The following is a 13,884-nucleotide window of genomic DNA, read 5'->3' as shown; positions in this document are numbered from 1 at the left end:
GTAAATGAATCTTCTGTAACTTATAGTCCTGAAGTGAAAAATGTGATAATGTTGGATCACGTGGTTTCTTTTGACTCTGACATCTGCAAATACCTCATTTGCCGTTTTGCCCAGTAGCACAAGCTGTCAGTCTCCTTGCTGTTCTCCAGAACTATTTGTTTTCTTCCAGAATGTTTTTCTTATGTGTTTACTGTCCTTGGATTTTTCTGTGAAGCAGATGTTTCCAAACTTTTGGTTTTCTAGAAAGTTGGCTGCTGAGTGATGTGAGCTCAGGCCATGAACTGTACAAGAGGCTGGGAGAATGCAAGTCCCAAGGTATCAAGAGAGTTTCTTTCTCCAGAGGGAACAAATGCTGTCTGAGGGATTTCAAAGCACATTTAGTGCTTTTTGCTGACGCCGTGATCTGGTTGAAGCAAGATGTAGTTGTCAGGGTAATGTCTTGAGAGGTGAGTGGCAATAGGGATGTGAATTAGGAATAAACGCAGAGGGAAGGTGTCAGTCAAGTCAGTGGTAGGTATGTATCCTGTGCCATTTTGAGCCATGGGAAATGTTCGGGAAACTGCTCTGTAGCATGAAAACAGAGTACAACCCTTTTTGTCCTTCTCAGGAGGACCTGGTCGAGAGACTTGGTGGACTGAGTTCATATTGGTTCTACCTGCTGTGCTTCTTGGCAGTGGAAATAACCCATGGAAATACCTGTCTTTTGAACAGATATGAAGTTTGCAAGCCAAGTGAGGATGGCTCAGAGTATGTTACTCTCTCTGTTTACTTTCGGGAAAAGACAATGAGGCAATCCAGCAGTACTTCAGGGACCATACTCTTTGGTCAGCCACTATTAATCTCTGTGCCGAAACAGAAGCTCACTGTGGATCACTTGTACAGTGTGGTTTTGGAGCAGATCAGGTAAGTCATGTCTGTACCTTTGAATCCTATGCAAAGTGCTAGTGGGTGCTTATTCAGTTACACTGTAATAGGATTACTGCATCCTTGTTAGCAGGAAGAATTTCCCTTGATTTGTGTGTGGCATATAAACCAGGATTTGCATTGCATTAGTGTCTGGAGGCCCCAGGGACATTTCAGGGTCCTGTGGTTTTGGGCTCTGTAAAAGCAGGCTGTAAGATCAGATAATGCTGGTGGTGGTCCCAAGGGAATATATCTGCTTGTTGTTGCAAAATGGGTCGGGAACAGAATTCAGGCCATGTTTTCAGGGCTCTAAGGTTGGGGCCACCATAACTTATTTTTGCCTCTTCATCTACTGCCAGTAAAACTGGGGACTAGCAGTGAGAACAGAGACTTACTGAATTGTTATTTGACTCATTCCAAGAGCTCTTGGTCTGTAAATGGTGCTGTACAGAATGGGTTCTGGTTTGCTGAGGGGGACTGCGCAGCAAGAACTAATGGGGTGGTGAGGGCTGCTGTTTTTCTGATGTACAGCTTCAGTATGATTGTGTGATAAACATACTCCCTCTCTTTAGCCGCTATGTGAAACTCCCTTTGGCGGAAGAATACTCTACGCCCTGCCCAGACAAAAGAACCTGCAACGGCTCCAATGGTGTGGTTGAAGGTAAAGTCCTTTCAAAATCAGCACTTAAAGCTTTTTATTAGCGTTTGGTTTGTGCTGTATTTTGGCTTAAGCTCTAGCAGGTTGTTTTTTCACAATGATTACCATGCTATCGCATAGGACTTCTGCATGGTATGATGATAATTCTTGTAGATCATTTTGCTTCCACGGGAGATCGGATGTGTGTCAGCCCAAGCAGCAGTAGAACAAGGTGTGGCACACATTCATCTTGACCAATGTTGAGGAAGTCCTTGCTTCCCTATTAAGTGTGCAAGTGCTTCCCTCCAGAGGCAACTCCTTTCTTCATATGCCCTTTGGTCATAAAAACGGGTCTGATAGGTCACAAAGACGAATTCTGGAGAAATAAAGTGGAAATGGTATTTTCTGTTCATGGACCTAGAATCACGGGGTCTCATTCCTAGGTTGCCGCTGATGGCAAATGCACGTTTCCCTTTCCTCTTTGAAAAGACGGACTTACGCTGCTGTGAGAGTAACAACTGGAACAAGTTAAATGGGATGTTTTACAGGGGGATAAAAATCTGCCCATTTTTCCCAGAGAATGGAAGCAACTTTCCTGGAGACTTACATGTTCCCTTCTGTAAATGCACCCAACTGCAGCCTTGCTGATTCTCTCTTGGGATGTTTATTAGGATGTGATTGTTAACCTATTATGAACTGAGCGCTCTATCACATCTGACACTAGGGTATAAACCCCAGCATACTACCTGGCATCTGCTAAAGGAAAAAATACAACTTCAGATGTAGTGGTTAGCAAGCACAGATTTCGTTTTCTGCATGTCTTTTCATTACTCTCGGAGTAATCAGTGTGTGTCGTAACAGGCTCAGGCAAACAGCTGTCAACGTGAGGTGTCAGCCTAAACTTTCACTGAAGCTCTTTAATGTTGTGCTTATTTTAAATTTTGCCAGGTGACATTGAAGAGATGGAGCATCAGGATGACGGACAGGAAGGCAAGGAAAAGCTGGCAGAAGTTGATCCCTGCCACTCTGAGGGTTGCATGCAGATTGAGTCAGCAAGAGACCTGCAGCCTTGCAAGAAGCAACATTTCACTTTTAGCCTTGTGAATTCCGCTGGGACCTCTGAGATAAACTCCATTGTAGAAGGAAAAATCTTAAAACTGAATGGTAATTATTGTCTTGCTATCTTTTTTTTCTTCCTTCTCCTTATATCTTTGCAATAAATATTTCTTCTTTCTTGTAGCTTTTTCTGCACTTGCTATTGACTGGGATTCTGATACGCGGAGGCTACTCTTTGATGAACAGGAGGCAAAGGTTGTAGTATGCTCTTTTCATAAATAATCTATATGCAAGCTTGCATGGTACTTAAAAGATTGCAGTAAATGGTGAAATGTAGGTGTAGGTTCCTTCATAAAAATTGGAGTCACCAGCATGAGATATGTTTACTTTAAAAAGCTTTAGTGATAAGGTCTATAGAGCTATAATTGCTGATCTGTTTCCAGTGTGTTCTGAAAATTAGATGTTCTAATTTCAAAGCTAAGTAGTCTAGTTCATAGTCCACTCAACAAACAAAACAAATGCCCAAAACTCGAAAGAAACCTGAAACCAAATTCATAAATCCTAGTAGAAAGTTCAGTATTCTTTCTGTGAGAGTTCTGCTGGGTTGTGTTTTGTAACAGAATAACCTGTTCCTCTTTTGCAAAAAAACCCAAACCCACCAACTTTGAGGTAAGAACATACTATGTTTTCTCCTATGGACTCTTTTGCAACACATGAAAGGAGTGGCTGGAAGCTTGAGGTGGTTGTGTGGGTGGGGAAGGGGGTGGTGGTGCAGAAATAGGCAGCATGGTGAAGGTGAACATGTTCCTTTTCATGGTGTCAAGGATTAAAGGCTACGTGTAATTGAATAAAGCATGCATCTCTCTTGCTAGGCATTTGAAAAACATGGAAGTGTGTTACAACCACAGAAGAAGGCGGCTGTGGTAGCCCTCAGAGACTGCATAGAGCTCTTCACTACTATGGAAACGCTTGGTGAACATGACCCGTGGTAAGAGCCTCTGTCTGCCTGCCGTGTTTATTGTAAAATGCCATAACGATTTGAGTTCACATTGTTTGTCATGGGATTCTGATCATTTCCCAGGTCTGTCCTTTTGTCTTCAGTGTGGGTTAATAAAAAGTACTTGTTTCTTGCCCTTATTTAAAAAAAAAAAAAAAAAAAAGTGGCAGTTGGCATGTAGCTTCCAAAGATCAGGCTATTTTTAATCCCCAGCATACATCTGTCTTCCAGACAGCATCAGAGGAAGCAGCTGTAGTAATAAAAGTGTGAAAGCATATGGCTACCTTAGGGTTTAATCCTATGTTATTTCTAGCTTGAACCAGTCTTGACATGCTCCTAACTCTACCAAAAATCCCTAGTCCAGAGGGGCTAGGCACAGCAGATCTTAAGTGACAAAATGTGATTACTGTGTGTGCAGAAGATCTTTGGAGGTTGTTTGCTAGCTGTGTAAGAAAATAACATGTAGTGTAGTAGCTGATTGTTTATTATTAGTGTCCAATTACATGCTCCAGATGTGTTTGCAACTGTTACCTGTTTGAGCTGCATCAGGAGATAATAAAGAAGTAATGGGACCTTTAAACCTCTTTTTTAATTTACACAAGAAAAATTAGTCTTTATACGATGTTCAGTTAATGCATTTGCCGTAGGATGTTTTGCCTATAGAATAAAAGCAAGTTGCAGTTTGGAAACCTCTGAGGAAGTGTGCTCACCTGCATATTCCACAGCCAAAATGCCTTCTATAAGGCAGGGACTGTACTGCGCTATTAAGGCACCTTTTAATGGAAGGCCAGAAGCTTTTCTTTTAACATTTCCTTGTTTGTTACTCCTTCCTCAGGTACTGCCCTAACTGTAAGAAACATCAACAGGCCACAAAGAAGTTTGACTTGTGGTCTTTGCCCAGGATTTTGGTAGTGCATTTAAAACGCTTCTCATACAGCAGATACTGGAGGGATAAACTTGACACTGTTGTGGAATTCCCTATCAGGTAGGATTCTTCCCTCAAGCTAGGAAGAGCTTGAAATAAAGAGAAACTACTGATGTTACTGTTGGGTGGGCTTGTTATTAAAGTGGTAATGGGAACAGCTCTGTCTTCCAGGTTTGAACTGCAAGACAAACATGAGTTGAGGTGGCTTTTTTTTTTGTTTGGTTTGGGGTTTTTTTGTTAACCTTAATCAGTTCTACACATCTCAAAGTACATTAGGAGGTGCCGTTTCTTCTGAAGCTAGGTTTAAACCATGTGATTCTGCTGACCCAAGAGAACTTCTATGGAGAACTTAGGAAATTTGTTGGTCAGAGCTGCGCTTGTAGTACTGTGGATTGCACAAGATGAAAGCCTGCCTCATCCCTCTGCTTCTGCTTGTCAGCATCCTGCTGCAGGATGAAGTGAATTCCTTACTACTTCTGTCTCACTTTTCATGCCTACAGAGGAACACTCTGGCCTGCCTTTTATTGAGCACCTCCCTCTCAATCTTTTGGCAGCACCTGATGTGTTTAGCAGGACCTGCCCTGTGTGTAGGGGTAACATGTCTGGTCTTTACACTATCAGCTGGCTGTTCAGTAGCAGAGTGCAGCACTTCTCCACCGGTGCTGCCTGCCTGCAGAGTTTCGATGGTGTCATGCACCACTTTCCAGAAAGCACTGATCACTGGTACTGATACTTTTGGATTTCTTTCCAGGGGTTTAAACATGTCTGAGTTTGTCTGCGACCCACGAGCAGGCTCATATGTGTATGACCTCATTGCAGTTTCCAATCACTATGGAGCCATGGGAGCAGGCCACTGTGAGTAACTGCTTCTCTGTCCTTTGTACGCAAGCAAACATAGGCAGAGGGGTCACGGGAGGAGTCTGTGCGTGGGAGATGTGCAGTAGCCCTCACCGAAGGGTGTCTAGTCCAAAACTTAGCTGTGTTCTGTATGCAGGTGAATATCCTACTAGAAGGTGATGTCCTTCCTATTAGGATTTGCAGAGCAGCTAGCCAGTTTGTGTAGTTTGCAGCTGCCTGAGGTCTGACTCTGCCAGTGGGACCTTAGTTAGTGGTCATCGAAGTGTGTGATGGTGTTCCCCAATTTATGAGTGGAATCAAGATTTTTTTCAATGCTGAACATGAAACTGTGGAAAAGAGCTTCTTACTGGAGGGTGCTGGGGAGAGTCTTCAGCGTAAGCTGTCACTCAGCTCCTTGCCCTGCAGCACGCCAGAGGGCAGCTGCTTGTCCAGTGTGAGCGCAGCATCACAGCAGGCGAGCAGAGATTGCCAGCAGTCGAGTCAGCCAAGCAGGAGCTTGTCAGGTTCCCTCAGTGGTGACAAGACAACGTCTCACAAGCAGCAGTTGCCTGTAGGCCAGGAAGACAGAGCAGAGGGCATATGTTGTCATGAAGCTGGGTCTGATGCCTTTCTGCATTTCCTATCCTGAATTTTGTGGGTTGCAATAGCAATTTAAAGCACTTTCTTTCTGTCATTTTCCTTTGTTCCAGACTTTCTAACACAAGCCAGAAATAAATGTGTAGTTCTTGGGACCTCTTGGTTGCACAGCTGGCACTAACTTGCAGTAGAATTATCTCCACCTCTGCACTGACAAGGGCTCATGTAGCAGGGAAAATGTCGTGCTATAAGGGAAAAAAACCCAACCCTTTGTTATATATGACAAGTCTGATACATGACAAGTCTGTATTTTATGTCACTAGTTTTGTTGCAGCATGGATGAAATGCATCTGTAGGTGGAGATCCCTGTATTGGGCGTCCATGCAGATCCATGCTGTAGGTGACACTTGTAGAACCATCCAGTAGCGTTTTACTAGAGAGGATGATGAATTCATGATGGCTGTGTATGTGCTTAACTCGTAGGGTGTGTCACTGGAGGATAGCATTAGCTGAAGGGGGATATGTTTCGAGATCATAGTCACAGAAGTCTGGTTGGAAGAGACTTTGCAGGACTTTAGTCCAACTTTCTTCTTGAGTGAGGGTTCCTGCAAGCACTAGATCAGATCCATCATCAACAGAAAACTTTTCTTTCATGTGAAAATGCAGAGTCTTAAACTGCATGTTTAGGAAAGATCTGGCTCAAGGGGGGGTGAACAAAACACGCTAATTTTTTTCCTAAGTTTCTTTGCCTTGTATCTCAGCTATCGGAGGTAGGTCTGGTATGTGGGACATGGTTCTAGACTAGCTGGACCAGCTGGCAAGCTGACTTCCACCTGGAAGATGTGTATGTTGGTGAACTAGGTTTGGGGTAGTTAGTGTCAGAGCTAGCTCCTGGCCTCCCACACACGCTCAGTGTGAGTCTTGAACATGGCTGGTGCAGTGCAGCTGGTGTGGTGTTGCCTACTGGTCTTCCTTGGAGTACTGAGCTGCAGTTTCTTCTCCTGACAGACACTGCCTACGCAAAGAACAAAGTGAATGACAAGTGGTACTACTTTGATGACAGCAGTGTATCAGTGGCTTCAGAAGACCAAATAGTGGTGAGTATTTGGCCTGAGGCTAATCTGAGTTTGTGCTGAAAGTGTGGTTCCCTGCTTTGGGTGTCACATTTCCAGCCAAGCTGTGTGGATTGTTTCAGATGGTTTTCTTCTTTGTTTGGTAGACAAAAGCTGCGTACGTGCTGTTTTATCAGCGCCGAAACAGTGAGGAACATACTACCCCATCTCCTCCCCAAGAAGAGTGTGACGGCATGGATACCAACTAAACATCACCTCCAGTCCTCAGCCACCATGTTAGCGGTCGCTCTTCTAAAGCCATGCCTGAGGCATCTGAAACTTTTTCTTCCTTCTGTAGGAGTTGAGCAGAAAATCAAGCACTGAAAGATTCAGTGCTGGGGGTTGCAGAATAGCACTGGAGAGCCAGGAATAGGTGCTGACACCTGGGTTTTTAGAGGCCAAAAATAATATATATATTGGAGCTTCAATAAAGTTCTTCTTAAAATCTGGCTGAGCTGTGTGGCTAGAGGCAGGGGTCGGGGCTGAGCTGGGCTGGGGCTGTGGGTCTTGGCCTGAGGGTTGTAGCAGGGGTCGGGAGAGCACAGCCTGAACTGGAGGCCGGGTCACAGCTGAGGCTTGTTGGGGCCCTGCGAGGAGTACGGTGGGTATGATTCTGTGAATCGGCGTGGGGGCTTCCTGCCAGCTCTCTGGTGTTGCTGTTGGGCCCTGCCTGTGTCAGGGAGGCTTGCTGCACCTGTTATGGAAGCTCAGTTCAAATCTTTGTACATCTGGCCTGTCTGTTGCAGTCTCTGCCATCGTACCTTGGTTCTCTTGCTAAGCAGCAAACGTTTCTCTCGTGTTCTTTCACTGATGAATTTGAGGCTCTTCCGGGCAGTTTTGACTCAGCCTTTTTCATGTGAACACTGAATCCTGTAACATGGGGAACTTCACCGGAACCAAAGCATACCTGCCTGTGGTATGCTGTATGTGCGGGCTGATCTGCACAGCAATGCAGGATACAGCTCTTCTGGCTCTGGCTCCTGTTCTTCTGCAGAGAAAGTGTCATCTGCAAAGTTGGCGATTTCTTGTCCTCTCCATCCATCTCCTACACCCCTCACTTCCAGGCTGCTCTTGTAAGCACTTCTCTGCCTCCGCCATTTCTCCTAGGGTTTGTGCAACAGCAGCAGTTTTATCCTTTTTGCTCTTTTATGTGACTCCTTCGAGCTTTTTCTCCAGCAAAGCTCAGCCCTGTGTCCCCAGAGCTGTCACCTGTAAGGATGCCAGTCCAGTGCAATGGACTGTGTGAGTTTTCAGCCTTTTTTCTTGCATCTTTTGGTTTTTGGACTGCTCTTTCAGTCTTTCTCCTCTCCCTTGAGTGTTGCCATTTAGATCTCATCTGTGAGGCTGCAGGTGTGACGGTCCTGTCTCTCTTTGCCTTAGTTGTTCAACAGTTCTGCTCCATCCTTTTGGTACAACTGGCAAATGCTCTTCTCTCTGTCCAACTTTGTTGTCTGTGTTACTTGTAGGACTCAAGCCCAACTTGCTTCTTGAAGGACTCCTGTGAGCATGAGATCAGGTCAGTCCTCAGTGGAGAACTGGTCTTCCATTTATACAGCTCAAGGAGGTGAACCAAACAGGAGGGTTTTTCCTTCTTGGAGCCAAGTGCATTGGCAGAACAAAAGGCTAAGACAGGCTACTGCCCTGCTTTTTTTTCCCCCCCAAAATATGTCCTTGCAGCCACTTGGTCCTTTGTGGACAGCCCCTGTGGCTTCATTGCTGACCACAGCCTTCTCTGAGGGTCAGCGTAACAGCAGTCATCCATTTAACTCCAAATATGCCAGCTCGGCTCCCTTTTGCGGCTCTTGGCGATGAGCCCCATAGGAAATTGTTGTGTGCCCGTCCCTGCGCCTCTGCTGTGCTGCAGCCAAGCAAAAGCCCAGCCAGCTACTCGCTGTCTTCTGCTCTGAGCAATGGGGAGGGAGGGCAGCCCACTGCGGCCCCTTCGCCAGGGCACTGGAAGGCAGGAGAGGGGGAGAGGGAGGGAGGGCTGCCTCTAGCTGGCACACTAGTGTTGTGATCCTCTTCTGCAGAATTTTGCTTTTTAGAGCATTGAAATTTGAATTTTGAGATCAGAATTGCTTAATTGCTTCTGCTGTTCTGGTTTTGGGGCTGTTTGGGATTTCTACAACTCTTAGTATTATATTTCTGCTCTTTTCTTCATTACTGAGGGGAGCATCCAAAAAGCAGTTTTTTAAGCTGTAGCACTGCACTGAATTGCTCTGATCAGCATTTTTTTGTTCATTTTACCCTGAAAAAAAGTCATATGGGCATTCCAAAATGGGGGAGAGAGGAAAGGGAAGGGAGTAAAAAACCTTTTTAAAAGAAAAATCAATCTGAAATAGCCTTTGTTCTCCTCCTCGCCTCCCTGCCTATGCTGACACTGAGGAACACATCAGTGGGGCTAACTCTCCAACGCTCAGATGCTGAACAGACTCTGTTGTACTGCAGAAAAAGTGGCCCAGCTCTTGCTTTCTCTGCCTCTGAGCTGATGGGCTTTGGCCAGTGTGTATGCGCTGTAATACCAGACCTGTTTTGTTTTTTGTTGGTTTTTTTTTTTTGTTTGTGGTTTTTTTTTTTTTTTTAGACTAGCACTTTGTAAGTGGCTGGCTCTATTGTACAAAGAGGAAAATTAAAGAGTGGTTTGCACTGAAACTGGGTTTTGTTGTATTTTCAGCTTTTCAGCTTCTGTTATGTGACCTGAGACTGCTGATCGTGGGGATGCCTGGTGTTCCAGGAGCTCTTGCAGCTGGGGAGGGCGAGTCCTGTGGAGCCAACCCTTGCTCTGCCAGTGGGGATTTGGGAGAAAAGCAGCCCTTGCCTGCACCACTCTGTAGATCTGAGTGTTTGTGCTTGCTCCAGGGTGGCCTTTTCTTGCCTGCGGCACTGGGTTGCTGCTACCTGGTGCTGTAGCACCTTTCTGTGGCACTGGGCAGCCTCAGCTACGGCCTCCTCATCATTCCTATGCGGACCTTGCGGGGTGGGTCCCTGCCTTCCTTCTGTCCATTTTCTGCAGGGGTATCAGGGCTGCTTGTGGCTGTACCTCTGGAACTGTTGTCCTGCAGTTGCTGCAATTTTTTCCTCAAGGCAACCTGAGCTCGTTTACTAGAGTGGGCTGGAAAAGACTGAGGAAGTTACATGCAGCAGGCTTGTGTGCATTTCGCATTGGTGTGCGCGCAGGGAATCTGGGGGATTGCCAAAACCTTGCAGGTCAAGGCGGGCTGTGAAGCCCCAGTAAGAAGGTTTGAAGTCTTCATGTTGCGATTACAGTGTAATAGCAGAGGAGCTTGATCTTAGCTGGAGCCTCAGAGAGGGCGAGAAGAGCCTTAACATAGAACAGTAGATGGTGAGCTTTGCTTTGTAATGCTGACCCTCCAAAGCAGGAAGAAGGGAAAGCAAAGTGGCAGCTTTTGGGTGCGGAGGTGTTTGGGCATTGTGTGTTGGTGTGTGGGCTTGCAGGAGCAGCTTATACAAGAATGAGGGTATGGAGCAAAATGAAATTCCCCATTGCAAGAGGGAGTGAAAAGCAGGCTGAAACACAAGTTGTGTTGTCAGCAGAGCACTGTTGTTGGCATTCAGGAAGAGGGGCTCTGAGGCAGAAAAGAACATCTCTGAGGTAAGGCTCCAGGGGAGATGATTTTGCTAAGAACAGAGAACAGGCTCCGTCTCAGTCCTGGCTCAGCTCCTGCCTTGAAGAGGGTGTGCAATTTCACCCTGAAAAAAGGGCTCAGAAAAAAGGGGGGGGCTTGTGTTTAAGAAGCATTTCCCCAGGTTAGGACTCTTCTCCCTGGGGAAGAGAGATCTGAGGAGCTCCTGTGGAAGGACAAGCCAGGAACGGTGGCTCCCTGCTCTCTACAGTGCAAGGCAGTGGTCAGGCAGCAAGCATAAAGCAAGGTATTTGTTTTCCCCACCTGGCACATAAATAACTGAACAGGGACTGCACCCTTGCTAGGCGTACATCCTGCTACAAGTGTGGTGGTAGGAGGGGCTCTGTAGGCAGTCCCAGGTGCTAATAAATGGGTTTGGGAAGGATTAAATTAACAGGGAAATAGTCTGTGTTTGCTACCTCTGCACAGAAATGCCCAAAGAAAGACCTCTGAGGAGCTGCTCTGCCCAGGAACAAAAGCAGCAAAGAGGGGGCCAGAAGTTGCCCCTGTGTCCACCAGCAGGTGGATCAGGGCAGAAGCGAGCAGATGGGGTTTTGCAGCCCTGGGGAGCCTTTGTGCAGGCTTGGTTATGACAGGAAGGTGAGCTGTCCCATGCTTTGCCCTGGGCAAGTGGCGAGTATTGCCCTCTTGCTTTTGTTTTCTTCTGTGAAAGCTTCAAACCCTGATTACTGTCACAGGGACAAGAGCATGAAGTGGAAGGACAACCCCCGCTTTCAGAAACTGAATCCCCGCAGTGCTTCTGCAGATACGTTAGATACTTGTCACTAAGTCAGTTTTGAATCGCTAACATGATGATGTTCCAAAGCAAAGGCTAACTAGCTGTGCATTTGTTTAAAAGGATAAAACCAGAAACACAGGTGCTGATTGTACTTTTGCAGTCTCATGAAGTTTTTAAGTTCCTTAACTCAAGCAAGCTTGCGCTTTGTGTACTAGGACTAGAAATTTTGGGTCTTTTCTGCAGCATACATTTCCCAGGAAGATAAGCGGAACTCCAGCTAGAAACCCACACCGAGAGCCTTTGGCTCAAAGAAAACATGCTTGGTTCTGGGCCTCAAAGCAGAGTTAGGTAAATTCCGTTCTGAACATGGCATTTTCCTTTTATTCTCAGCCTTGCTAAAATACATTATATAGCTTTAAGTAACATATTTCTTTCCAAATTACTTGTACAAGAAGAGACAAAAGCATATTCTCAAATTCAGAAGATGGAGGTCTGAAGGTCTTCCTTAAACATGCCTTCAAAATGGAGGTCTTTTGCCATGAGCTCTTCTTCTACATCTTCTAAGGCCCATTGATGATCAGTCAATTCTAAAGCTTCCCATTCCGTCTGCATCGAACAGACAGAGGTAGAGAAAGCAACACAGCAGTTAGACAAGAACTACACTTGGCAGTGCTTACCTTAAAAACTGCAACAAAAGCCACGTTCTGTTAAAAACCTGGCAATCATGTCAACTCTCTGAAATCGGTGGTTTGGGCTTAGTTGGGTATCACATAGCTGGTCAATACAAGTACATCATAGAAATCAGAAAAATTACATTATTTACTTTTTGAAGACCCTCTAACCTTCTGGAATAGTCCATTTCTTTTAAAACAGCTGTCTCTATAAACAGCCAATTCTCTTCTGGGGGGGTCAAGTGCTTTGTGGTTAGTTAATTCTTTAGTTCAGAGACATCTGATAAAAACAGTTGCAGGCCAAAAATTTTGCAACTGATCACAGACCTGATGTACCTTATTAGACTGTTCTCCAACCAACAAGCTCCCTGGAGCTGCAGCATTTATTAATTTGTTAAGCCAGGTGTTCATAGCAGTCCAGGACCTAAGAACAGATTTCTTCCTAAATACAAGAATGATCTTCCCTGCTACTTATTTTTCCACCACCTATGAACACAGATCTCTCCTCCTCTTAGTCCACCAAGTGTTGCTCTGGTAAGTACGGTGGAATAAGCTGTATACAGCCTGCAAAATCACATCATGTGATGCCCCAGCAAGATTTGTATTTCTTGGCCAGACCACTTCTGCAATATGGGCTTGCTTGCTTTGTTCCTGCTGGGGATCATGTTAGGGGGTTTGGGTCCCTACAGGGCTGAGCGGCAAAATTGCTCTGGATAGCCAGTACCAGAAAGGAAGCAGAGGGATGTGAGCCAGGAATTGCACCACAGAGCTGGCAGTGTGTGACAGAACAGTCACTGCTCCCGCAGAGCTGCAAACTGCAGCCCCCCTCTTCCCTGGCTGAGCCTCTGGCTGGGTGATGTGTGTTTTTTTTACCCAGGAAGGTTACTAAAACAAAGAAACTGCAGAAGCAGACCATCCTGACTTCCCAGGCAGGTTGTGTGGATGCAAATCTCTACTATTGCACATAAAAACAGAAGCTGTACATAAAAACCTTCCCTTCATGCATAAACTAGGGTTGTGAAAGGTAGAGACAGTCTAATAAGCAAGCGCCTAGGGAGACTGCTTAGGAGAACTTCAAGACACAGTCCAATCCTGGCAGATTTGCCACTGACCTAACTCACTTGATTTTTCTTACCCAGGGTCTATCACGTGCCTGCTGGACTTGTGCTCAGCTGCACTATTAGTTCAACATTTGGGAGCCAGCTTCTGCTTTGGAACTAGATTTCAAGGGAAAGAAAAGGTCTTCCTCTGCAAAAGCCAAAGATGGCACATGAATTCAGCTTCTCTATCACGAATGACTAATCAGGTTTACTTCAGGGTATTCAGGGCTCTGCCAGACCCAGGGCAGTTTCCATACCCTTCATCAGTTGTCAGCTCTAATTTTAGGAACAAGAATCCAGAGCAATTCCCTTATTTGACACAGGGAGAGGCTGAGTTACACAGAGCCTACAATCCCCTAAGTTTACAGCAGAGAGGAATGCAGGTGGGAATACTGTACCTTAAATGCTTTGTTAGTATCTGCTGGCATGGCCATTGCTGCCCCTGTCATTTGTTCTTGCATCACCCTAGACTGATCTGCAGCTACAAAGAGAAATGAGAGGTTGATTTTTATTTATGTCATTTAAACAGCGTTTCTTGGAGCACAGTGCCACCAGGCTGGTTTCTAGCTATAGACTAGGAAGTTGCAGAGACACCCAGAATGCAATACTAATGTGCCAGAAAGAATTCTCAGAAGACATCTTGTTTCCCCCCCCCCCGCACACTAC

At 45.6% G+C, this 13,884-nt stretch overlaps 2 protein-coding genes across 2 annotated transcripts in view; one reads left to right on the top strand and one right to left on the bottom strand.

Annotated features, from left to right (window-relative positions):
• The window catches only part of USP4 (ubiquitin specific peptidase 4), a 45,088-nt gene extending 36,481 nt beyond the window's left edge, over positions 1-8,607 (top strand). The window contains exons 11-19 of the mRNA XM_035894818.1: positions 712-903; positions 1,476-1,564; positions 2,489-2,704; positions 2,781-2,851; positions 3,469-3,584; positions 4,429-4,578; positions 5,270-5,373; positions 6,961-7,049; positions 7,172-8,607. Coding sequence (XP_035750711.1) covers positions 712-903; positions 1,476-1,564; positions 2,489-2,704; positions 2,781-2,851; positions 3,469-3,584; positions 4,429-4,578; positions 5,270-5,373; positions 6,961-7,049; positions 7,172-7,273 — 1,129 coding nt within the window. The 3' untranslated portion in view covers positions 7,274-8,607. The remainder of the gene's footprint in view (positions 1-711; positions 904-1,475; positions 1,565-2,488; positions 2,705-2,780; positions 2,852-3,468; positions 3,585-4,428; positions 4,579-5,269; positions 5,374-6,960; positions 7,050-7,171) is intronic.
• A 3,169-nt stretch (positions 8,608-11,776) lies between these two features.
• EMC3 (ER membrane protein complex subunit 3) overlaps positions 11,777-13,884 on the bottom strand; it is a 6,035-nt gene continuing 3,927 nt past the window's right edge. Inside the window, exons 7-8 of the mRNA XM_009639336.2 lie at positions 13,617-13,699; positions 11,777-12,053 (exon numbers count right to left, since the gene is read on the bottom strand). Coding sequence (XP_009637631.2) covers positions 11,925-12,053; positions 13,617-13,699 — 212 coding nt within the window. The 3' untranslated portion in view covers positions 11,777-11,924. The remainder of the gene's footprint in view (positions 12,054-13,616; positions 13,700-13,884) is intronic.

The sequence above is a fragment of the Egretta garzetta genome, unplaced genomic scaffold, assembly GCF_000687185.1.
Source record: "Egretta garzetta isolate BGI_Z169 unplaced genomic scaffold, ASM68718v1 scaffold215, whole genome shotgun sequence".
Taxonomy (NCBI): domain Eukaryota; kingdom Metazoa; phylum Chordata; class Aves; order Pelecaniformes; family Ardeidae; genus Egretta; species Egretta garzetta.
The sequence above is the reverse complement of the archived record's forward strand: the minus strand, read 5'-3'. Positions and strand labels throughout refer to the sequence as shown.